General features: G+C 34.4%; 1 protein-coding gene across 5 annotated transcripts in view; it reads right to left on the bottom strand.

The window, feature by feature from the left end:
* Positions 1 to 25,822, bottom strand: part of LOC121408343 (Y+L amino acid transporter 2-like) — a 33,741-nt gene extending 7,919 nt beyond the window's left edge. Inside the window, exons 1-5 of one of the 5 annotated variants that reach the window (XM_041599781.1) lie at positions 24,842 to 25,822; positions 9,982 to 10,179; positions 3,530 to 3,853; positions 2,244 to 2,369; positions 1,310 to 1,409 (exon numbers count right to left, since the gene is read on the bottom strand). In XM_041599781.1, the coding sequence (XP_041455715.1) occupies positions 1,310 to 1,409; positions 2,244 to 2,369; positions 3,530 to 3,853; positions 9,982 to 10,141 (710 nt within the window). In that variant the 5' untranslated portion in view covers positions 10,142 to 10,179; positions 24,842 to 25,822. Of the gene's footprint in view, positions 1 to 1,309; positions 1,410 to 2,243; positions 2,370 to 3,529; positions 3,854 to 9,981; positions 10,180 to 15,102; positions 15,380 to 24,841 lie in introns of those variants that run through there. The other 4 variants (XM_041599782.1, XM_041599779.1, XM_041599778.1 and 1 more) reach the window with 4 other exon arrangements.
* Between the last annotated feature and the right edge of the window lie 402 nt (positions 25,823 to 26,224).

The following is a 26,224-nucleotide window of genomic DNA, read 5'->3' as shown; positions in this document are numbered from 1 at the left end:
CATCTTGTTTCATTTCCACCACAGAATAATATGCAACAATTATATTAGTTCTAAGCGCTGATTTAGTCAGAAGCACTTCTTTTTTAAACCATAACTCTTGCAAAGATTCTACAAATATCTACGTGTATATTTACAGACTCGATCTTTATCACAACGAAAATGGAGTGGTGGAGCTAAAAGATGGAGCGTTACATGGTGTAATCTACACTGGTCGGATATTATCGATATCATAGTATTTGCAAGAGTGTAACAGTATAGATGCCTTGAAAGTGGCGGTAAAGTGTTTGACCATTTGGCGATCTGGGTCCCGTTGCATAAAAGTTTCTATAATGGTAACTTGTGCAATCCTTGGATTTGATTGGTTGGTGATCAGCTTTACCATGGTAATTACCATAATAGTAACTTGTACGCAAAGGGGCCCATATCTCCGTCAGAAATCAAAGTTTGAAAATCTTTGTGATGTTTGAAAGTGCTATGATGACAGAAAGACTTAAATTATCAGAGAGAAATACAAGCCTTGGAATTATGCTACCATCCTATTACCATGCCGGAGCCGTAGTAGGCCTAGTAGTAGTAGTAGAAGTAGTAGTAGTAGTAAACGAAACATTACTAGTGTAATAGTAATAGTAGATAGAAGTAATAGTAGAAGTAGTAGTAGTAAAAGAAATATTACTAGTGAAGTAGTAATAGTAGATAGTAGTAGTAGTAGTAGTAGTAATGGTGGTGGTAGTAATAGTAGTAGTAGTATAGTAATAGCAGTATAGTGTATTTGTATTTGTTGTAGTAGTAGTAGTAGCAATAGTAGTAGTAGTAGTATAAATAGTAGTAGTAGTAGTAAAAGAAATATTACTAGTGTAGTAGTAATAGTAGATAGAAGTAATAGTATTAGTAGTAGTAGTAAAAGAAATATTACTAGTGAAGTAGTAATAGTAGTAGCAGTAGTAGTAGTATAGTAGTAGTGGTGGTAGTAATAGTAGTATAGTAGTATAGTAATAACAGTAGTGTATTTGTTGTTGTTGTAGTAGTAGTAAAAGTAGCAATAGTAGAAGTATAAATAGTAGTAGTAGTTATAGTAGCAGTAGTAAAAGAAATATTACTAGTGTAGTTGTAATAGTAGATAGGAGAAATAGCAGTAGTAGTAGCAGTAGTAGTAGTAGTAGTAGTAGTAGTAGTGGTAGTAGTAGTAGTAGTAGTGGTGGTGGTGGTGGTGGCGATGGGGGGGGGGGTAGTACCAGTACGTACTACTCTACTAGACTTCGTATATACTCTCACTCTTAAGTAAGTATTGTTCTGTGACCATCCTTCTTACCATCCATCGAAAGCAAAGATACCCGCGAAGATACCCAAAGGGATGTTCAAGGGCGTAGTCATTTGAAACGAATTCTCAGGATTTAGATACTTTGTGTTTCCTGTAAAAAGGAAATGAAATGCAGAATACGAGTTTAAATATATATATATATATATATAGATATATATATATATATATATATATATATATATATATATATATATATATATATATATATGTATATATATATATGAAACACCGCTGTACAAGTGACGGAAGAAAAACAAATGAATATCATAAGACCAATTTCCTATTCATTACAGTTTTTAATGTAAAGACAAATACAACTTTCATATTAAACTGGAGTTTGTACTTTTCTTCATTTATGAGTTTTCCTATTGTATTTTTTATTTTTACTATATTCATTATATGTCATCATGTTCATTGGTATTACTATGAATAGCCACCCAATCTGGATAATGATGAGAATAGTTTTATATCTTACGTCATACACGACCTGTGTAAGGTCACACCATCTTTAATCTCCGATCAAAGACCCATAACTTCGCCTACTAGTATTTCACTCATAATTCGCATAATTTATAAACCTGTTCCTGAGTTGTAATATTAAATCATGATTAAATATGTCTTAAAAACTGTCGTTCTTCATAAATCAGTGAATCTTTTATGGAAAGTAACGAGTGACTTCAATTTTGGCTTGAGCGCCAAAGTGGAAATGGTATTTCATGAGTACTATCCAAAACAAAATCTATTTAAAATTTTAAATACCAATTTAGGACTATTCTGTTAATGGTGACGATGCAGAAACGTGCATCTTAGAGCATTCGCAAATTCGATGAAGTCTCAAACATCACATTATACCGCGGGGAACTCAGTGCGACCTGATATTATTATACTAAAGAATCTGTGAAATACCCCTGTAAAATGGAGTTACCTTTAGCTAGATATACGAGTCCCGATATGATGAGTACTATGAGTCCAACAGTCTTGGCCACGGTCAGAATGTTGACGAGACGAGTAGTCAACTTCACACTGATCGCATTGATGAACGCCAGCATGACTGAAGATTCAAATAGTAAAATATTGATATAATCAGGGGCTGCGGGACCACTTTTCAGTAAACGTGTACAAAACGAAAAAATATCATCTTCTTGTGATATTTGGCATGGTTAGCACCCCCATACATCCACGCGCACCCCACACACCACCTCTTTCACACAAACACACTTCCACAAACTTTCATGAATTCGCGCAGCCCCTGATAGATATTTTCAATTATGATATATAGACCATCGTTGTTCAATGAAATATAAATACAATAGACGAATCATTTGAAAAAATATATTACTGAAGTAACTTTTTTATAAAGAGGTCTACTTATGTTTATTTATTAAGTGTATCTTTCACACCTTGTCATAAAAGCATATCAACACGTCATGAAAAAAAGTTTAATATTTCAGCATGAATACAAACTTATCAATAAATGCGCACGAGTAATCTTTTCTGGAATGATACAAGTTTGAAAATTAAAGAATCGTAAAGTTTTCAGCTTTGATATTTCATGTTGGATCTTCAAAAGGACAAGTCCACCCCACCCAACAAAGTTGATTTGAGCACAAAGATAAAAATCCAACAAGCATAAACTTGAAAATTTCATCAAAATCGGATGTAAAGTAGGAAAGTTATGAAATTTTAAAGTTTCGCTTAATTTCACCAAACGGTTTTATGCACATCGTGGCTGGTATGCAACGGAGGGAACTGATGTCATCAATCATTCACTATTTCTTTTGTATATAAAATATGAAATATTCTAATTTTCTCCTCATTAGAAGGTGAAACAAATTATTCCTCCATGAACATCGAGAATTTCAATGGTTTTAAGATGTTATGGTTCAGTCAAACTGGTCAATATTGTCAAATTAAAACAAAAACGAAATAATGTAAAATTCAAACAATAAAAAACAAATGAACTGAGTTACTGTTAGTGAGGGACTTAATCGACTCTCTCGTTTGCATATTGCCGAGTTGTGCATATAACTGTTTTGTGAAAAATAAGCCAAAGTTTGAAATGTCATAACTTTATTATTTTACATCTGATTTTGATAAAAATTTTCAGATTATTCTTGCTTCAATTTTTCTATTGATTATAATCAACATTTTCTAAGGTGGACTTGAACTTTAGATTAACACTCTCTTGGAGGAGGGTGTGAAACTACTTACAGATGACGGCCATGCCCATGAGTCTGAGAGCATTCATAGGCACTTCCTCGCAGTCGTTGAAGAACGGCGCAGTGATGTAGTTGGCAATGGTGTTTCCTTGGACTATAGCAACCGCTGGGAGGATGATGAAGAGGTATGTCCACATCCTCAAGAAGGCCAGTAACGGTCCAAAAGCTTGTAAGATGAACGTGAATTCCCCGCCGGACTTCTTGAAGGTCGTACTGAGCTCGGCATAGCAGAGGGCGCCGAAGAGGGATATGATGGCACAGACTACCCACATGATGAGAGACCATCCCGGTGATCCACCGGCTCCCGCAAGTACACCTACAGGAAGAAAAGCATGGCGAAAATCCTTTAGAGGTCAAGTGACTGTCCACCCGAGGAAAATGTTGATTTGAATAAATAGAGACAAATCAAACTAGCATAACGCTGAAAATTTGATCAAAATCGGAGGTAGAATAAGAAAGTTATAGCATTTTAAAGATTCGCTTATTTTTCAAAAAACAGTGATATGCACAACTCATTAACATGCAAGTGAGTCAGTCGATGATGTCCATCACTCACTATTTCTTTTGTTTTTTATTGTTTGAATTATACAATATTTCATTTATTACAAATATGACAATGAGGACCAACCTAATTGAACCATATGATATTAAATCATGCTAATTCCACATTATTCATGGAGGAATTAATCATTGTTTCACTCGACAATGAAGAGAAAATTAGAATTTTTCATGTAATAAAATACCAAAAAAAAATAGTGAGTTGATGACGTCAGTCTCCTCATTTGCATACCGACCCGTATGTGCATATAACTGTTTAAGTGAAACTTTAAACTAACTCATAACTTTTCTTATTTCACATCCGATTTTGATGAAATTTTCAGTATTCTGCTTGTTGGATTTTTCTCTTTTTATTCAAATCAACTTTTTGTTGGGGTGGATTTGTCCTTTAAGGGAACAAGGAAGAATAATCCTAAGCAATTCATAGTTTGACAAAGGTACTTTCATAGACGTTAATATTTTTTTCATCTTTTATCCAGTAACCCAGTTGAGTGTATACAACTTGGACCAGAGAGCGAAACAAACATTAGGTTTTTTATATATACACATTGCACTATTTTATTAAATGTGCGAGGGGATATAAAGCGAGTGCGAAAAAATATTATTTGGATGACGAATTTACTCTTATTAGTGTTATTATACGCAAAATATCAAATCAATGCTGATATTCTAAGATATATATTTGTGAAAATGATCATGTTTAACATTGGAAGATATGACACTATGAACAAATTCTGTGATCTGTAATTTCATTATTTTTTGGGGGAGGGATAAACCCCGTCAGAGCAGAAATGAGAGAAGCAATTAAATGTCGTGTTAAGAGGAAGGTTTCGAGAATAAATCAGTGCTATAATGAACCTAATTTTATAATTGTAATCATTATTTTTATATGTTAGTTAGCCAAGAATGTTTTTTACAAAGAAGTCCCATTAATTCGAATGTCTAAGGTTCCAGCGCTGTACATAGAGAATTGTGCGTACTGTTATGATAAATGACCCAGTTTCACCTAATAATTACCAATAAATACATAAAAGTATGTTTCTATGGCAGAAAGGGAACACTGTAAAAACTGCGGTGTTAAAACTGACACCAATTGGTGTTAATAGAGGACCACACCCTGAGGTGTAAATGTAACAATAGGTGTTGTAATAACACCTATAGGTGTAAAACTAACACCACCAATTTAACACCGGTGTAAAATAACTGGTGTGGTCCTCTATGTACACCGGTTAACACCTCAGATTTTGCTGTGAACGGTGTATAGGCAGATTGTATATGTAAAATTATGACTGTTCGTCTAATTTCCATGCGGGAGAGGTGAAAGGGAATTTATGTCTGAAACGGATGAAGACACTCATCCACACCCTCTAGTGTCATTATTTACAGACCGTCAATTTCACAAGTTCTGGTTCTTTGCGACACCAGGAAAGTTTGATAGAGGCAAAACGTCCCAGAGGAATCATAATTTCCCCCTTCTCAGTTTGAACATTAATAATGTAATACACATCTCACACCTCTCTTTTTGATACTTTTTGTTTCTTCATGCTTTCTCTTTCTTACTTCCCCTTTTCTTTTATCCCACTTCTTTCCTTTTCCGTCTTTTTTTCTTCCCTAGCTGCAAAATCATTGGGGCACTCACCCCTTCTGCCCCGGTGATTCCGCCCCTGATTGATCTATATTCATATAAGATATTTCGTTTGTCGACCATGTCCGCCCCTCCACCTCCCCCTGTCGACCCAACCCATGGTCATTATAATTTCATATTGTACTTTCGTGTCATCCATAACATTTTCTATATATACTACAATGATATTATAACGATTCAATTGTTGGTTACTGTTCTCATTCTACCTGGTACCCTTCTAAATTCAGACCGGTGATTATATTTCCGCTCATTATGAGGTTCTGATAGTAAAATGCGTGTGACTCGCCCTTGACTACATACCACAATGCGGTAGTCCTGAAGTACTTGATTGTTGCTTGCCAAAATAAACATTTTATTTCACCGGCCTCAGTAAAGTCATATTCAATCGCTGTACAGTCGTAATCTGCATTTATAATAAATCGATCCTAAATCTTTCACTCCTAAAATAATGTTGTCTGTTTTAAGATATTTGACTTCGTTCATTGATAAAGTGCATTTCCTTGTTGATTACCAAGACATACAGCGGCTACAATAATAGTAAATCAAAATGATGATGTGTGCAGTGCTAATGAGCTGCTTTTAGATTTTTTTTCCAAATGACAGCATAGATACAGTTCTCTCGATTCACTTTCGGCTAAATAATGAAAGGAAACACAAAACGATACAGTTTTGAGTTTTTTGTTTGTTTGAAATATGACTTTTAAATATCTTTATTCCAAAGCTCATTATAGACCAGTTATTATATTCACGTTGCCTCCTTCCTCTCCCATAGTAACAAACACGCGCATCTGTACCTCCACACACAAACCCATCCAACCTGGCGAATTTAACTAAGCATAAGTGCATGTTCCGCTATTTCTAAAACATAAAATTTTTCTAATATATGAATAAATATGCCAATCAACAGAATTCATTTTGGTTTCTAAATTGGGTTATAAATTTTCGTGAGAGCAGATGTTAACTTCCACACGAAGCATATACGTGAATCAAACAGTTTTTTTTACATGGTTTACGATATCATCAATATAATGAATCAATGAATTATGAACATTATTGGACCCAATATAGACCCTTGGGGATCATCTTATCTATATTGGGGATTCGTGGTATATCAAACGCTATACGTAAAAATGAACATGTTTTCGCTTACAAAATAAGAATTTTGGTAAGTAATTTTTTTGTATAGATCTGAAATTAATGATAAAAAACCATTAGTCATTTAAGCCAAGATGAATGACACCATTAAATTCTATATTATCAGCAGCCCTTGATGAAAATTTAGATGTAATCGTGTATACAGATTGCCATTAATCTGCATTTTAGTGTATTTTAGAGTATTTATTTTCAAGGGATGTTTAATGCTATTACATTTGAATATAATCCTTAAATCAAAGTGTCCGTCTCCCACCACAAAGATATTTTAAGCGAGAAGTATCGACATACACTAGAACATTTATAACACTAACCCAAAAAACTGTCAGTTTTATTATTTGGGGTTATAATACTAATATGCTTTGATGGAAATCATTCAAGGTTCATGAATTTCCGATGCATGTTATTTGTCTTTGGCACACAATTGTACATCTTTTCCTTGAACTGGTGATTATTCAGTCATCGAGATGATTTTTCCCATATTTTTAGGCAAACCATGTGCCAAACACCTAATAATGAGTGGGAAACGATGAGGTATAAGCAAACGAATAGAGAAAAAAATCGGGGATCGGTGAATATTTGAGAGGGATATGACAAAAATATCTTCTTTTTTTGTTAATGTTAGTGGGTATAGCCCCAACCCAACTATGCCAAAGTATAGAACAGTCGGCTTTGGAAGCAAAGTAATTGCAGGCCCTGGGAAGCGGGGTGCTGGCGGTGCCCAAGATTATCCTGGGGGGGGGGGGGTTAAAAAATATTGCATTGTATTGTATTTATCATTGTTATTAGTAGGCCTATATTTTGTATTTCATATATTGGTTTAGATCCTGAAGAAGGGCATGTGCGTCCGAAAGCTTGATGAAGACTGGTATTGACCTTGCTACAGCCCTCTCCATACTCTTGATCTCATATACATCTCTTGGTTTATTTTTTCACTCCACGATGTGTGGAAACATCTTGTAAAGTCTAGAAGGGTGAGTGACTATATCATACCTTAGAGGGTTCACTTTGTAAGTCAGCGCCTTTTATCCCAACATCTTACAAGGAGAAAAAATATCCCAAATCATTGTTTTATTTCCTTTAGTTACAGGTTATCAATAATGGTAGACTGTCATTAAGAGTCTATTGCTTCCCTGCAACGTGTAGGTCTATAGTTTCCTGATTTGTTCTGAAATAAAAAGATAAGAATCGATACACGTGCATGCCAAGGGGGAAGACAGCCGAGAGTAAATATGTATATGTTTTGAAATAGCTATATAGGATATATATGGTGGTATTTTCAGACAGTATAAGTTAACAAACTTTTGAGTCTATATACACTATATACACCCTTCTGAGGAAAGCAGGTTTCGTCGTCCTCAGTCAATACTCGTTTATGTACCCCAAAATTGAAACTCATCGTCTCGTTTGTACCACGTTTTACCCAAATTACCCATTTTCTTTTATCTTAAGTGTTAAGTTCCAGCAATATATACATGTATATATATATATGATTCGTTTGAACACAAGATTTACTAGTAAAGTATTCTGAAAAGTTATTTTTAAAATATGTTGCAAATGTTGTCTCGGTATTTATTTTTGTTTTAAATAAGGGACTGTGAACTGCTAACCCCTTAACGGTTTGTCCGATTTCGATACGATGGCTATGAACATCAAAAGAATTCATATAGGTCGTCTTTCGTTCAAGTGGAAATGGTAACTATTGTCCCGATTGTGTACGGTTTTCAGGCGGATACAGGAAAATAAACATCGCTTCACAATATAACCTGATCAGTGATCACGAAGACAACTTATGTAAGCCAAAAAGTGAGGTCTGATTTACCATGAAGATAAAGTTTTGTCGAATGCTGTTATAAAATAACTTGCACATTGAATCTATCATTGCCAGGAAATATGACTTACATGGGACAATAAAGGGGAGGGGGGGGGGCAAACTGTCTCTTTATCAACTTTTTTTCTCGCGATATTCTCATTTTACTCCTTGAAAATACCTATTTGCACTTTTATAGTGGTTCTTTAACATTCATTGATAATTTACCACATATCATTTAGAAATTAAGGTGCACTCTATGTCTTCCAACAATGCTTATATCGAAGCCTAATTAAAAAAGTTCTCACATCATTTAGGAGTTGGCCTCTACCTATACCCCATTTTAAATTATTCCCTTACTGTTGCTTGTTTTCTTATCTTCTCTGTCTTTCCTTATCTCTGCCTCCATAGAAAACAAACTTTTAGTGCATAAAAAAGCAACTTCTGCTTCATGACGCGAGATCTTTTCAATCTAAAATAGCGGACAGTGAAATTGTGCTTTCCCCGCAGTTTCTTTAGTATTTTCTTGTTTCTAATTCAATTTCCAATGTGATCTTAACGGTTTTATGATTTTTAAAAATAAATTGATTCGTTAAATTATGTGAATGTCGACATTATGTGTTTCAATTGGAGCTCCATCATTAACATAACTAGGCGATTTCGGTGTCGGTGTTAGTGTTGGTGTTTGGTGGATGAATCAGGATCAGGTTGTCTATATACCTCACTAGCTTTTACACATCGAGGGTGTACAAGACACTGTACTCATTAACGCCGCGGTCTAGTGGTTGCGACTCTCGTATTTTAATCAGATGGACGTGGGTTCGAATCTCAACCATGTTGCGTTTTCCTTCAGCAAGAAATTTTCCCACATTGCGCTGCACTCAACCCAGGTGAGGTAAATGGGTACCCGGCAGAGTTAATTCATAGAATGCACTGAGCGCTGAAAGGCAGCTCGAGCTAAAACCGGGTAATATTAACAATGCGCCTGGGTACAAATTATTTCTAGATAAATGGCGCCATATTAATGCCTATTATTATTGTTATTATCATTATTATTATTATTATTATCATTATTATTGCTGTTATTATTATTATTATCATTATTATTATTATCATCATCATCATCATTATTAATCATTGTTATCATCATTATCATTGTTAAACACCTGATGTCAGTGTCAGCACCAGCCTCTATTCAAGATGGGCGCCGTTGCCAGTGTAAAAACACAAACACCAACACCAGCTATCAGCACTGAATTTGAATTCCACGATTTGTTACCTTTAGGAGAGATGAAGATACCGGTTCCGATAATGATGCCCATTACCATACTGATACATTCTTTCAATCCCAATGAACGAGCTAACACCACTTTATCTGAGCCGGAATCACTGAACTCATCAACACCTTTCGCCTTTCCGTTCTTTGCACCGAGCGTCATGGTGGCTGAAGGGGTCTATACAGTGTACTCAAAAGCTGCTGGAATGAAACAAAAACATTTCAGACTTTTAATGGGAGAATTTTTTGTGTGGAAACATTACTTCTCATACACTAACGCGATCAACAGCATATTTATGATTAATTAACTAAGTCAGTTAATTCCATATCATTTATCCTTTCGACTGTTCACAATTGCTTCTATAACATAAACATTAGACCTACCTTTTTAGATCCAAATCCTGGCAGTATTCTGAACAACAACAAAAAAGCATATCACAACTTATCCCTATCCTTTAGATAGAGAAAATCAGCGCTTCGCGAGAGTTAACGTATATACAGTGCGTATCAAAAAAAAGTTTACACTTTGAAAAAGCACTGGGAATTAAAAAATATACAACATGTGGGTAATTTTTTCACATACAATCTTAGGTTTGGGTCTCATCTATGTAATGCAAGTCAAAGTTTTGACAGAATGTTACACTTGAGTGAGCACTGTCCATTTTTGTAAAGCTCGCAGAAATCTGTTTGCGCAGAAATGCTTGTGTTCACGCTTTAGGGGAAAGGGCGAAATCAAACTTACCCTTCGAAACATTTCTCATCTATGTCCCTTCCACTTTTAGTCAATTGAAAGTAAATGGATACATTCAAGCATTCTTTAATAATTTTGCCACCCAAATTGAATTTCAACACTTATTGAGCACAACCTTTACCCTTTTTGTGCCAGCTGGATCTAAGGACATAACTGAATCTCAAAAAAAGTTTATATCAGACATCTCCAGCATTTTTTTTTTTTACTAAGTTTGTATTATTTAAAGTGGGTTTACATTTCATTTTTCACTTAATACTTGTTTATCCACACTTTTCACAAGCTTGAAAATGATTAACAAAATGAAAATGAAGCCTAAGCCATTTCATGTAAATCACAGCTCAGTGTAAAGTAAATATCATCCGGTTGGCCACTTTGTGTGGGGGAGTGGGGCGGGGCTCAATGCACTCTTCGAAGTGTTTTTGGCAAGGAAATAAGTTGAAAAAGGTTAAATATATCATCAAATCAATTTTACTAGCTAAAATCTTCGTGTTCTTCATGATTAAGGTCTACTTTTATTCGCATAACTATTTCAGAGTTCTGCGCAAATCCTTTTTCACTAACTTTTCATAAGTACATGGTGCTCACTCAAGTGAAAATATTTTTCGACATTTATTTCGCATTTGCTTAAGTGGATCTGTACCAATGTTAAAATGTGGAAAAATCTTCAAGATATTAGAAATATATAATTTTACAGGATTTTTTCTAAGTGTAAACTTTTTTTTGATACGCACTGTAGAGTCATGTTGTTTCTTGAAATGAGAAGTACGCGTACGTAAAAAAATTATCCCTCAAGAAAATTTCAATCAATTATAGATGCTGACTTATTTTCTGGTTTTAAATTTGAAGAGAAAATGTAAAGAAAAATGTTTTCACCAGAATTTACACAATCTTTCTCAAAACCTATTCAGAGTGGCGTTCTAGTTATATACCATCTTTCAGAAGTTAAAATTAACGATCCTATTAAATTCTGTCTTTCAAAAATTCTGATCATGAAATAAGAAAACCTCATTCTTTCGTATAGATACAAAAATATGAAAACGTAAGTTCAAAAATATGATCGAAGACGAGTCAGTCAATGTAGTCTGCTGTGCAAACCCTTCACTCGAGTTAAGGGTCTGAATGTGCAGCCTATAATGCATTGTGTAGTGGAGACCCTGTTTTATATGTGCTAGTCTTTGCTTGGAGACCCACTTGTTGATCAAAGTTTCAATCAGGGTACGTGCCTGCAGACAAGAGTCAATAGGTGCATGTTCACTTACCGGAACTTCGTTTTCTTTATTGCAATACCAAGCTGTATACATAAAGGTCATCAAAATTGGGTAAAACCTTAACCCCTTGAATAGGTTTCAGTCATTGTAAATTAAAGAGGGAAAGATATTAGTTGATCGTGTAGACTTTTCAACTGTCATCATTATTATACGTCATAATATACTTGTTCCATGAAACCGCATCATGCTGGTATAAATATTTATTGACCTGCGATGGCAAAAGGGAGTAAGTGACATTGATCAAATTTGAGTTCTGACAATTTTTTAAAGATATGTCATATGTTCATAATCTATTTTTTTAGTTTTATGCAATGATAATTTAGTGAAATAAATGGTAAATAAATTTTATTCCCAGACTGGAAAATATGAAAAGATAATGTAGCTAATGAAATCAAGATGATCTCAAAGAGATTGGGTAAAGGGTTCCAAGGTATTTGATAAAAAGTGAAAATAGATTTTAGTTGGGAGTGTATTGACTCTTGTGAGGTAAAATACGTGTTTTATGGGTGAAGGTAACTAAGGTTTTAAGGTAACGTTTGGAAAATTTGACATAATATCATGTATCGGATTTTACCACGATGTTGAATAATCTTTTTTAAGAGTGTATATGGATAAACACAAACTGTGTATGACAAAAAGGTACAAATGTTTTTTTTTAAATAGCGTGAGAAATAAACTCAAATCAATGTGTAGCTTTGCACTGGAAATAGAAATCATTGTTGTCATAGGTGCTTTTGTAGCTAGTTTTGAAAATTTCCACGCGATAGAGAGAGACAATTGGATAATCAGTGGGAATGAAAATGAACAGATGAACGAAAAGGAGGACAGAGGGATAAATATTGAAGATAGGAGACGGATCGATTGACATATATATCATGCAGAGTGACGTCTAATTGTTTTACATTGCTGTCAGTGTAAATTACAATACAATCCGTATATAGGCCTATTTGTAAAATGTCACGTGAGTCACTTACTGCCTATTACCATTGCATTCGTGGTGATGTCTACAGCATATAGAAGTACAACCTGCCTTTATGCTGGTATATGTAATTTTTATTATTAACCTCGCTGACTTCCGTTAAGTGAAAGTGAACTCTATTTGGTACATCTATAGATTGTATTAATTTTAATGTATAGGCCTAAACGGGTTCATCAAAACAATGACAGGCGTTTGGTGGAAACGCCCATATTAAGTGCGAAAAGACACAAAAAACTTAACGATGATTATACACACGCTGAGAGATAGTGGTGCAACTATCAACCATCGAGGTTCTGCTATGCACCTTTACGCACCTTTGATGGTGCAGTTAGGGTTCCATTGTACAGAGTTGTACCCTTTGATATACAACTTTTTAAAATATGAAATGTTTCGCAACCTAAATAAAAAAAAAATCTTGGCACAAATTAGCATTTCAGAGTGCATATAAAAGGGGGTAAATTTTTAACAATTTTTCCACTTAGGGTTCGAGATTGCACCAGCAATGCTGCTGCTGGTGTTGCAAATATGGTGCAAGTTTGAAATTTTAGTTTCTTCGCGTGTATTTTATCAAAGAATAAGGCAAAGTGCATAACTTCGGAAGAAAGTATTTACAAGACCCAATGGAAGAACAGTGGTATCATCCTCTCCATCGCCTTCATCTTCACCATTTCATCGTCATCTTCATCCTTATCATCTCCATCTTCATTGCTCAAATTACATTACTGCTGTTTTTTCATAAAATGTACTGTACATCGATTCTGCTGTATTAATGTATTATATTAATCAATGAGTTTTAACCTGGGGTTGTCATTTTTTTCAAGAAATCTGCTTATGATGACAATCCTTCTCCTGGAAATTGTAAATGTTAACTAATTTGGTATGAGATCAGTTTTGTTTGTAATGATAATTTTAGTACGTTTAGTTATGATTCATGCCAAAAAAAGTTCTCAATATACTATGTTTGTTATGTTATGGAAAATGTATTATCTACGAATGATGTAATTGCAGAAGTAAACAATAAAATAAAATCAAATCAAACATTGGTATTTCATTAATACTGCTGAAATGGGCCATCCTCCATATGATACGTTATGTTTAATTGGGCATGTATATATTTTATTTTTATAAGGAAATAAATACAACAACTAAACAAACAAGACATTGTATTCACGTATGTGTATAGATAGCAATTGACAGTTGTATTATATTCCGAGTATCTGAACGCGCGTCCATGATTAATTGGATATTAGCCTAAAATTACATGTACATGAAAAGAGAAGCAGTCTGTCTCTAACAAAATAACAATAACGTACTATAAAAATCTGCAGCTATATAAAATGCAATCTTCTGTGCGGTGGAGGATTGACCCACATAGCAGGTCTTGAGCGTTCTCTTCACACGACCGAGCAAAACTGACGTTAACGCTCTTATTAATACCAACTGCCATAATGTGACCAAAGTTATAATGAAAGCTTAAACACCTAAACAATTAAGCATGTTCATTAAATTTATCCTGTCTAACAATATTAATGTTAGTAAATCGGATAAACAATGAATGAAACACTATATTTTCATCGAATGTAACTAGTTTGGTCCGTAAAAGTCACACATAATTGAGGCAAAATTCAATAAAATTATACAAAAAAGTGAACGGCGATCAGAAAACAGTGATGATTTAACAATTGTAATAAAAGGGTATTAGCTATTACTTGATACTTCTCTTGTTGGTTGACTTTGGATTTTGTTCGTTTCTAATAGATGCGCATGGACAAATAAAATATAAAGCTTTCATGTGACAGCTCCAAGAAACGTGCACTTTTAAAAACATGAATTAAAGATACAATCTATTCATGCATACGAACTTATGGAAGACCATCAATATTAAACTTCTTGAAAATGACACAAAAAATAAAAATTGGAAAGTGTGAGATAAAAGTAGGCCTATCTAAAGATACTCTACAGATAAATCTTAAATCAAACTCTTATACGACTGAATTAAAATGATGAAGAAAAATAAACAAAGGTTTCAGATAACAAATAGGTATTAGAATGTTTTACAGATTTACAAAAGTGAAAATAATAAATTGCCAGCAAAGAAAATAGAGGAAATAGCAATGATAACTTACAATTTATGTTGGTTAAAAATAAAAGACAATCCAGAGAGGTTATGTTTAACAAGAGATACCACTGGTTAGAATGATGTTCTTCCCATCAGACCGCAATGAAACAATAATGCCCTCATAGAACAAATCCAACCTGACTATAGCCCCGTCTGGCGAACGCACGACTGACCGGTGCATAAACCAAAATTGGCTGGTAGATCTGTTATTAATCCAGGTCTAGTTGGAAACTTTGACCTCATTTTTAGGTTTGACTGAAGTAATGACAGTACAGGAGAATGCAGACGTCAAGGCCTATGCACCTTCTATCTTCCTGCTCACACTTTTCATTTATTTTCCTTCAACCAGAGTAACATAGTAGTTTGGTTGGTTCACCGTTTGGTAACTGAAACTTCCTTACATATACATACATTACCCTAGCCTATGTATCCTGTATTATTACGTAATTATTTATTCATCCCTCGTAGTACAATGCCTTAAGTACGAGAGTAAATGGATGAAGATGCATGATGAGGGTCCGATCTCGAATCCTCTCAGTCTTACCAGAAATATTTTTTTGTAAAGTTTTCAGGTGACCTCGCTCATGTGTAAGCCTAATATGTATTTACTTTACAAATTTAGTATGTTTTTGTCACTTATGAAATCCATGAAAATAGATAATTAATGTACAAAGACAGTTCTTCAGCTTTTGTGCACATTCAAAACACTTATTTTTTTCCTTCAAATTTATAATACCTAATATATCCACATGATATTATAATGTTTTTATACTCTTTGGATATGTCTAAAATCATTCTGTTGTTTATCAACACTAAATAAGACTCGTCACAATGATCAATTCAATGGATTTAATATCCGTATAAAATATTGTCATAAAAAATTTCTTTCACTCAGAAAAGAATCGATCATGTGTACAGTAATGAATCAATCATGAAGACTTCATGATTGATTCATTACTTTTTTTTTTTTTTTTAAACAAGTGCACACCTAGTTAGCAATAATGCATATAGCATTTCCATTTATTTGAAAGCGGGATAAAAGAGCATTGTAGATTAAATGTCTTGCTCACGGGCATAGGTGCCGCGGCCGGGGATCGAACCTCGGACTTTCCATGTATAGCTAGGCGCCTTAGACCACTCGGCCACGGCGCCGATTACTGTACACATAATCGATTTTTTTTATGAAGTGCTTCATGATGAAGTGCTCAAAAGTTATAGTGAACCCCACCACAAAATGGCACTCCTTCAATGCTGAAAGTTAATGCAGATTTCAACACTGCAATGTTCGACTAGTCCAGAGAAACAGATTTTATTGAATGTAATATTTAATCACCTAATTTCAAATATATATAAACAAAGTGGAATTATATATATATATATAATGTATGTATTTATATATATAATGTATGTATTTATATTTATATAATATAAAAGGGAACATAATCAATATCTTCATGATGAATATTCATCGCGGCTAAAAAGAATATTGCTGTTCAGGTTATAGTTCAGTCATTAGATTGGGTGTGTTACTAAGAAACTCGATCCATTGTCAAAAAAAATGATGGGATGTCATTATACCGGACCATTCTCCATTGTTTATGTGACCATGAACATGGGTAGAATAGTACAGGTAAATTACATTTCCAGTTGTGAGGTGGAAGGGTGCTTTTATAATGGAATCATTACAATGAGCCGTGATGTTCGAAATACGACCAGGCATGACCTTGACATTGTATTTGACAAATTTTATGTGGCTTGACGTAGACTCATGCCATAGAAATGAAACAGTATCATATTGGTGAAGAAAGATGATGCTATTTCAAGAACATTATGACTGTTAATGCAATGGCATGGATTCAGGATTTGAGACAAGTCATTACAAATTTAAAATGAATAAGTTTTAAAAGTTCTAATACTTTAAGGTTTTTGCTAAACATTGTAGGTGTACGTCAGTAAAAAAACGGTTATTTCTTCGAAGCAAGTCCTCTTTTCATAAATTACTGATGTCTTGTCGATTTGCTATTTTCAAATTTGAATTTGATTAGAAATAAAAAAGTGTGACCTTCACTTCATAATTTACAATGACGTGCTACATGTTAAAATCATAATATTAAAAACATATTTAAAGCGGTATGTTCTCATTGGAATAAGGATAATAATAATGATGATGATGATGATGATAATAATAATAATAATAGTAATAATAATGATAATAATAATAATAAATAAATAAATAAATAGAAAAAAGGACACTATGCACAGACAAAACTTCAATTTCTTTCCATGGTCAGATTTAGGTATATTTTCAGTATAAAATTAATATTAGTGAATCCAGACATAAAACTGTTGCAGTTTAAATTCATGTTCAAATTTCCATAGATGCACTAACCTGGATTTTTGTAACTATAATTTCATATTTTTCGTCAATGTAGGATGCGTGGAAGATATCTAAATAACTATTCAGAATATCCAAGCAATCCAACTTTTTGCCACGTTAAACTTTTTTACTTTGATGAATTTCTAAGTGTTTTTATAACAATTTCCTGTCCCTCGACCTCGTCCAACGAACCTATTTCCCAGTTTATCGATGGACGGGGCCAATGGCTGCAGTTTACGTCAAATAGTAATATCCTTTGTTACCAATACCACTCAATGATCGGAAACAATACTTTAGTCCAATTCCAGTTTGGATATAAAAACATATCAAAATACATTTGACATTAGATGTTATCTGGTTGGAGCTTTTGGCAAATTCAGAATTTTACATGTATTTTTAATTGCAGTGAATTTTGATAACATTACAACTTCATAATTTGAAGTAGAAACTTTGACTACTCTATATACCATTTTCATTTTCAATAAATAATTTTGTCTATCAACATCATTTTTCATCAATCAACGGCATAAAATTGTATACAAAGTGTAATGAGAATAGTGAAAATGACATTTACACCAAGAGGCCAATTTATAACACTCAATTGCTCTTAATGGATTTGTCATTATACGCGTTTAAGATTTATGATAATGTTTACAATGAGAATATACATGACTTAAGATAGATATGTTGTAATTAACATATTTCGTGTACAATAAACTAAATTACAAGTGAATGAATATAATACTGTACATAATGTAAGAAATATGTAATCAAACGTTTAAGATGTAATCAGATGTAACTACTACTCGAAAACAAGACGTAACGTAAAGAACATGAGTATACTGTACGTTTTTTTTTTTATTTTTCATGTCAAACCCAAGAGAAAAAAACACGATGACGTTCTCGCTTGAATCAAAGTTTGATCGAAGTTTCCAGAATAGACATAATTATCATAATCGTGGATATACGAACCTAGAAATGCGGGGCGTTAAAACGTCCATTATTTAGTTTATCAACAGCTGAGTACTTGTTATAATGTTTTCCTTCTCGAAAGAAGGATGTGAAAGAGGACGGACTTCCCATCATTGTACAAAGGGAGTTCTTCTGAATCCATGACCAACAATAACCTCCTTTGTTTTCTTTTTTTTAAACTGTTTCTTTTCTAGGTTCCTAGACTTATGGAAGTCAACGGGAAGTCACCAATGCACAGGCAAGGTTTTTTTTTCCGTAGTCATCTAGTGATTTTGAAAATCAAAATAACATGAAATTTAAATACCCGAGAAGATATGAGTTATAGCAATTCATATCTTATCAAGATTACAATGGGCGAAGTTAATAACACTTTCACTTGGACCGTTCTGATTGGACCATAACCACTGCCATCATCATCATCATCATCATCTCCATCGTCATCATCATCAACATCATCATTATCATCATCATCATCTCCATCGTCATCATCATCATCATCATTATCATCATCATCATCACCACCATCACCATCATTATCATCATGACCACCACCACCATCATCATCATTATCTTCATCTTCATCACCATCATCATCTTCGTCTTCATCATTATCATCATCATCATCACCATCATCATCATCACCATCATCACCATCTTCATCATCATCATCATCATCATGACCACCACCACCATCATCACCACCACCACCACCACCACCATCATCATCATCATCATCACCATCATCATCATCATCATGATCATCATAATCATCTTTATCATCATCACCACCACCATCTTTATCATCATCAACACCACTACCATCATCTTCTTCTTCATCATCAACACCATCACCACCACCATCATCATCACCACCACCACCACCACCATCATCATCATCACCACCACCACCATCATCATCACCACCACCACCATCATCATCATCATCATCACCACCACCACCACCACCATCATCATCATCATCATAATCATCATCATCACCATCATCATCACCACCACCACCATCACCACCATCATCATCACCACCACCATCGTCATTATCACCATCATCATCATTATCATCGTCGGGGATAGTGTACTCACTCCACCTGTGTACTTTTTTTATCTTGCTTTTCTCTCTTATCATTTCAGTTTCTTATGAATTTCAACCTGTACAAGTTAAAAATTCCTCATTATTAATATTTTCCTTTCTCAATGATCGTTGTACAAAAATGTATAATTTTGAGATAATACTTGTTTCCGTTATAGCATAATTTGTTTATGAGACTTATGTTGCTATTGCATATTTGATTTTGAGAGACGACAAATAAAAACATGTGATAAAACAAAAATGATGTATCCTAATGATTGAATACACGGATAGAGTCCTCCAGTAGCCATGGCCCTGGGAAGCGCCGGGGTGCTGGGGCAATGAAGCACCCCAGAGATTTTCACTGGGGGTGCTGCGTCTATCATTCTCCATAGGCAGCACCCCCATGAATTTTGGTATAAGCTTTTAAAAAAAATGGAAGAATGTAAGGAAAATGAGCTATATTTTATGGTGAAAAACTTTTTTTTCTTCTTTTTTCCTTGTCAAAGTCAAATTAACCTTGACCGAAATAACCTTCATTTTAAAGTGATAACCTTTTATCAAACCTTTCAAATTTACATCAAAACCCCCAGTAAAAAAAAAAACGTTCTCGGAGTATTCTCATAATCAGATAATTCTGATCCTCGACCTTCACAAATTAATGGAAGGGCCTGGTATCAATGGTATGATTCCATCAATAGACATATTTCATTCTCTCACTTCTTCCTACGAATCCTTTTCACTTTCACCGAGTTTCTTTTTTTTAGACGTAAAAAAACGACCAGACACAGGCCAGACACCCTCCGCGGAACAATACAATACAGACCTCAAACTTCACCGGTAACTCAAACAACCTCCCAAATGTTTTATTTGGCACATGAATGTAATGATCGAGGTTAATCCTGTCCTTTTCTTCTTGACTGACAATATAGTTCATGACATATGTATAGGTAGATGTAGAACATTTGCCCCGTATTTTCCGAGCCCTGACCTCGGAGTTCATTCCGTTCATTAACATAAGAATCATCTTGATTTGCTTGACAGCATGAATTTAATACGCTCGTCATTTCAGGTTCAGGTATACTTGCAGATGCATAGGTGGAATAATGCGAGAAGAGGATGGAAATATATATACATGGAGATAAAGATAATAAAGAAAGATGAGAAAATGAAAGCGGGTGAGATGGAAAAAATTGAGAAGGAAAGAATTAGAACTGGAGAGGAATAGATTTGAAAGGTTATAGAATATACGAGAAAAGATTCACGCGATCAAGCATGCTGGCCGGCCAAACTATATAAGGTGATTTTAAAAAGTCGGGGGGGGGGGGGTGTTCGGTGTTTCGTCAAAACCAAAATAAAAACACCTACAACTTCTTTCAAAGTAAACAGAGATAGGTGATGAAGACATCCTGAATGAAACAGTTAACCCACTTATTTGGAGATAAATATGTAGCCTGATTAAACAAACATGTGATAATTATTTCAGGCAACAATGTTATGGGTGGAAATGGGATTAATGCACAAATCAGTCAGGCTTAACGGTAATGATTCAGTTTAGTTATCTTGCTTCCTCAGCGCTGGAATTCGGTGTTGAATTTGTTAATTGGTCTCTTTCCAATATTTAGTTTCATTTGTGTTAGTGGTGACGGTTAGTCAGACAGGTAAAAGGTTATTTACTGTTTTACCAGATTAAACTGGTTTCAAAACCACTTTCAATCCAGCGGGATGGTGGCCGGGATCCAGTTGACTTTTTGCATTGGTGCAGGCGCGGATCCAGGGAAGTGGGGGGGGGAATTAAAAATTTGTTATTTAAAAATGCCATGAAAACAGATGTGTGCCCCCTTTTTGAAAGTGAAGACCTTTTTTTTGCTTATCTATATTTTGGGTACGAAATACCCTTAATTTATGGTTGAAACCCTCTTTTGTCAATTGTTTTTCCTTCAAAAAGTTTGCCCCCCCTTTTGGAAAATCCTGGATCCGCCCTTGGTGCATGTTAAAAAACTTGTGATCACTTAGAAAATCCAAGATGGGGACCATCTATGACAATGGACCAAGGTCGGAGCCAGCAGGGGGCAACCGACTCTGAATGAATTTGACGGAAGTGAAAAAAAAAGAAGTTATGATGTGGTCTGCGATGACCTGTAATTCATTTTATAAGGCACCCTTATTCCCGATAAATAATGATCCATTTTTTTTCCCGTCATCATTCGATTGATTAGGGCGCAGTCCCATTTCGCCTACGATAGCCACACGGTGAGTCGCAAACAGCCGTTTTTAATAATGTTTGTACGGGGCTGGCGTCATGTTGTTCGTACAGGATTCCGTAAAACGGATGTTTTCGACCCAACGTGCGGACACCGTAGGGAAAGTGTGACTGCAGCATTATTCGTCGTTAATTTGCTTGGTTTGATATGACAACTTTATTTTTCTTTTTCATCTTCTTCTGAAATTTCATTTCTTTATTGATGACTACTTTCAACGACTACTAAGTAACTTTTTTTAATAGACTTGCTCACTACGCTCGCTCGCCGCATGCTTTCAGTCTTTCAATTACTGAAAGTTTACTCGTTTGCTTCGCTCGCTCGCACATCGATATGTATGCATGGTCATTCCAAATGTAATTCAATAGCATAGATACCACAATAAAACCATTACATACACCCAACGAAATAAAAATCGTGAAAATATGCCTTAAGTGTCATCACCAAAAGTGGTAAATGGAAGTGTTATGTACATATGTTATAGGACAAGTCCACCCCAACAAATAACTTGTTTTAATAAAAAGAAAAAAAATCAACAAGCATAACACTGATAGTTTCATCAAAATTGGATGTAAAATAAGAAAGTTATGGCCTTTTTAAGTTTCGTTTCATTTCACAAAACAGTTATATGCACATCTCGGTCGGTATATGCAAATGAGGAACTGATAACATAACTCACTCACTCACTATTTCTTTTGTATTTTATTATATGAAATATGAAAATTTTTATTTTCCCGTCATTGTCATGTGAAATGAAGTTTCATTCCCCCTGAACACGTGGAATTCCATTATTCTAACATTTTGTGTTTCAGGCAAGGAGGTCCTAATCGTCAAATTCGTAAAAATTGAAATATTGTATAATTAAAAAAAAAGAAAGAAATCATTTGGATGTAACTGGCTCGTTCATATAACTATTTTGTAAAAAATAAGCGAAATTTTGAAATGTCATAACTTTCTTATTTTACATCCGATTTTGATAAAATTTTCGGCATTGTGCTTGTCTGATTTTTCTCTATTGATTCAAATCAACATTTTTCTGAGGTGGACTTGACCTTTAAGTACCCCGATACATTTAGCCCTTGGTGTGGAAATGCCCCCAAAGTTTGATTTTTTATGGTCAACTAACCCCTGCTCAGACTGGATTTAAGCCATTTGGAAGGGGTAAAATTAAGACAGGAGAAAGAAGAGGATACAATCAAGTAAAATAAAATAAATCTTCAAATATTATAATGAATCTTTGATATTTAGATTTACATCTTTTCCTTCTATGTTATGATATTTATTGATATCTCTGTATTCATTTTAATAGTTTAATGCTATTGTTTGATAAACGCAATGGTATGATTTTTTTTCTTAAAATTACTTGATGTGCTCATTATTCTCTTTCGCATCTAAATTTATTAACCAATTACACAGGTTACCTGAGAAGGGTGTTTTATATCTACTTGACGGTAAATCATTTCCTGCAATGATATGAGTGTGGTTATACACAGGAACAACTCCTCGATTTAGAGTTTTCGTGACCTTTTTCTCGATTCGATTCAATCCAGGTTTATGGGGGGGGACATGATTAGCAGGCAGTTACAGGCTCAATTGGACGTGTTTACGTAATTGCAGTAAAATATGAAATAAGAATTAAAAATTGTTTAATTAAGATTAAGTAAGCATACAAGAATATGAATTAAACTTGCTGTGACTTGTGTATGTCTCTTCATGATCACAATGTTAGTAATTTGTCGGCAAATAACTTTGAAAATGTTATGCTTTAAGTTGCACTTTCTTAACACCGAATAAATGTTGTGTTCCATATACTACTTTCATTTATCATGAATAGTTTACACCATCACAGACTGCATCATACTCACACTGTTCTAACTTATATTACAAGTAAAGTTATTCTCAGCTCTTTTTATGTTTATTTTTTTCAAAAACATGTGTAAACTTATTCCATTATTGGTTACCATGCTTGCTGTGATTAAACATTCAACAACTTTGATTTGTCTTCTCTAAGCGGTCAAGCGCGAGAGGTAAGATATATAAATATCTCATCCCTCCTCTGTTGCACTTAATAGTATACATGTAAATAGTATTGTGAGGGGAAAACAAGTGTTTTCTGAAGAAATGAAGTCAATGAATAAACTAACAATTACGTTTGTAACCATTACATAGTAATACATGTTAAAGAATGAAAGAATTGATGATGATTATGATGATGGTGATGATGATGATGGTGGTGGTGATGATGATGATAATGGTGATAAAGATGATAATGATGATGATAAGATGATGTTGATGGTGGTGGCGGTGTTGTTGTTGTTGATGATGACGATGACGATGATAATGATGATGAGGGTGGTGTTGGCGCTGATGACGGGGCACCCTGATGACTATGGCAAACTCTTTTACGATTGTGAATGTGAAATTCAATGAATTTCCAAATACAAATTCCGGTGAAAGAGCAAATGGAGTGCTATAATTCATAGGTCATAGGACTTTGCAGGAAGATAGGATCTCAGTGACATATTTTGTCATTGTAATACCCTTCATGAATAATAACATGCCGTGAGAAGTAGTACGTCTATTGTTCTTTTGTATCCTATAGGCGTCAGCCAAACTTTAAACATCGTCTGACATCTGTCAATGCAACTAATAACTAAGCATTATATTGAAATTCTATATATCGCTATTTTAATTTTGCACGGGGGGGGTAATCATTTTTATACAAAGTTCATCTACTGTATATTGTTAGTAGAATTCCTTATTCAGGAGAATATTCCCTTTGTTTTATTTCATGCACTTATAATGATATCTTTGAAAACTCTTTAAAAATAGAAAATGTCTTTATGGCTACTTAGATTTATTGGAAGTCTGTCCTAATTTACTACTTCTGCTGCTGCTACTACTATACTACTACTACTACTACTACTACTACTACTACTACTACTACTACTACTACTACTACTACTACTACTACTACTACTACAACAACTACTGGACCGCATGATTGTGATAACATACGAACAAAGAGAAAGAAATGCTATATACTTACCTATACATGTAACATCGTCAGATCTTGCATGCAGCCACACTCGTTAGTCCCATTCCATGAAAGATATTAATATTGAACATTTCAAGAGATCTATTAGACCGGTGATAACATTTTCAGGTCTTGGTGTCTTACAAAGCAACGTTCGAGAAAGACACTACTCTGTAAAAAATATTGTCTGTGAATACCTATATGAATAAGTAATGTAGTGAGAACTTTTAAAAATCGATGTAATCCCCTTAGGCAGCATCTATTGTTACACTCGCCTGGTAGTGTAGACGGGGTCACGGGGATGTGTTGTTGTGACGGTTTGAAAAAAAGATATATTTCAAATACATGTATATCCTTTGAAATTAAGTTTGGTTTAGTGTTGGAAATTCTATGAACATTGTCCCACTTAGGGATGAACTCTTATCCTTTGGTTATGTTTTTTGTCGAGAATTATAATGTGGCTCATACATAGATTCATGGGAATGAATGAGATGCACATTTTGAATTAAAATCCCTGATTATTAAACCCCTTTTCTTCATACGGAAGCTTTTAAGTGCCATCTATTTGACGAGATAACGTTACACTGAATCTTGCCAAGTCGACTTATAGAAGTTATATGTCGTCATGTCGAGTTACGTTGTCTTCTGCTCATAACATATACCGTATCTCGCTTTGACGACAAATAGGATTTTTTTAAGTCGATTTAGCAATGCATATCTCAACATCTAAACACAGTGGCCAGTATTCTAAAGTAGGGTTTAATTTAGAGTTGTGGTTTGAATATGGATAGCCAATAGCGGCATAAATCTCTGACAGTATAATTTCAATGAATCGGCTCATTTTTTCCTCTCAAACCATTCTTAACTGTTTCGTAAGGATAAATAAGATAGCTTTCTTCACTATTCACGAGTTAGGAAAGAGCACAGTAAACATAAGCAACATACAATGTAAGAATTTTTTTTGAAATCATTGGCTTTCCATAATTTTAGCACAGAGTTAGACCATGGTCTAAGTTAAACCTGTCCCCAGAATGAAAAAAAATGGACTTGGACTTGGTAATGTAATCTACATGGCTATCTCGTCAAGTATAAGCCTACTTAAAAGCTTCAATATTTTCCTCCAAAAAAGACCTATTAGATGGGCACATGATAGGAGCTTCAGAAGTACCCCCTCCCAAGGGCAAAGTTCCATATTTGAGTACGGTGGGGGGGGGGGGGAGGGTCAGCAAGTGGCCTTTGCGACATATCAAGTACATCATGGACCAGTTGAATTGCTCTACAAATCAATATACGTGTTTATGAATTACATTTTTACTATATGAAGTTATTATAAAATCATTTACGCGTATATATGTATATCATTTCTGTTTAAAACAAAAAAGTCGCATCGCATGT

Source organism: Lytechinus variegatus, chromosome 2, assembly GCF_018143015.1.
Source record: "Lytechinus variegatus isolate NC3 chromosome 2, Lvar_3.0, whole genome shotgun sequence".
Classification (NCBI taxonomy): domain Eukaryota; kingdom Metazoa; phylum Echinodermata; class Echinoidea; order Temnopleuroida; family Toxopneustidae; genus Lytechinus; species Lytechinus variegatus.
The sequence above is the reverse complement of the archived record's forward strand: the minus strand, read 5'-3'. Positions and strand labels throughout refer to the sequence as shown.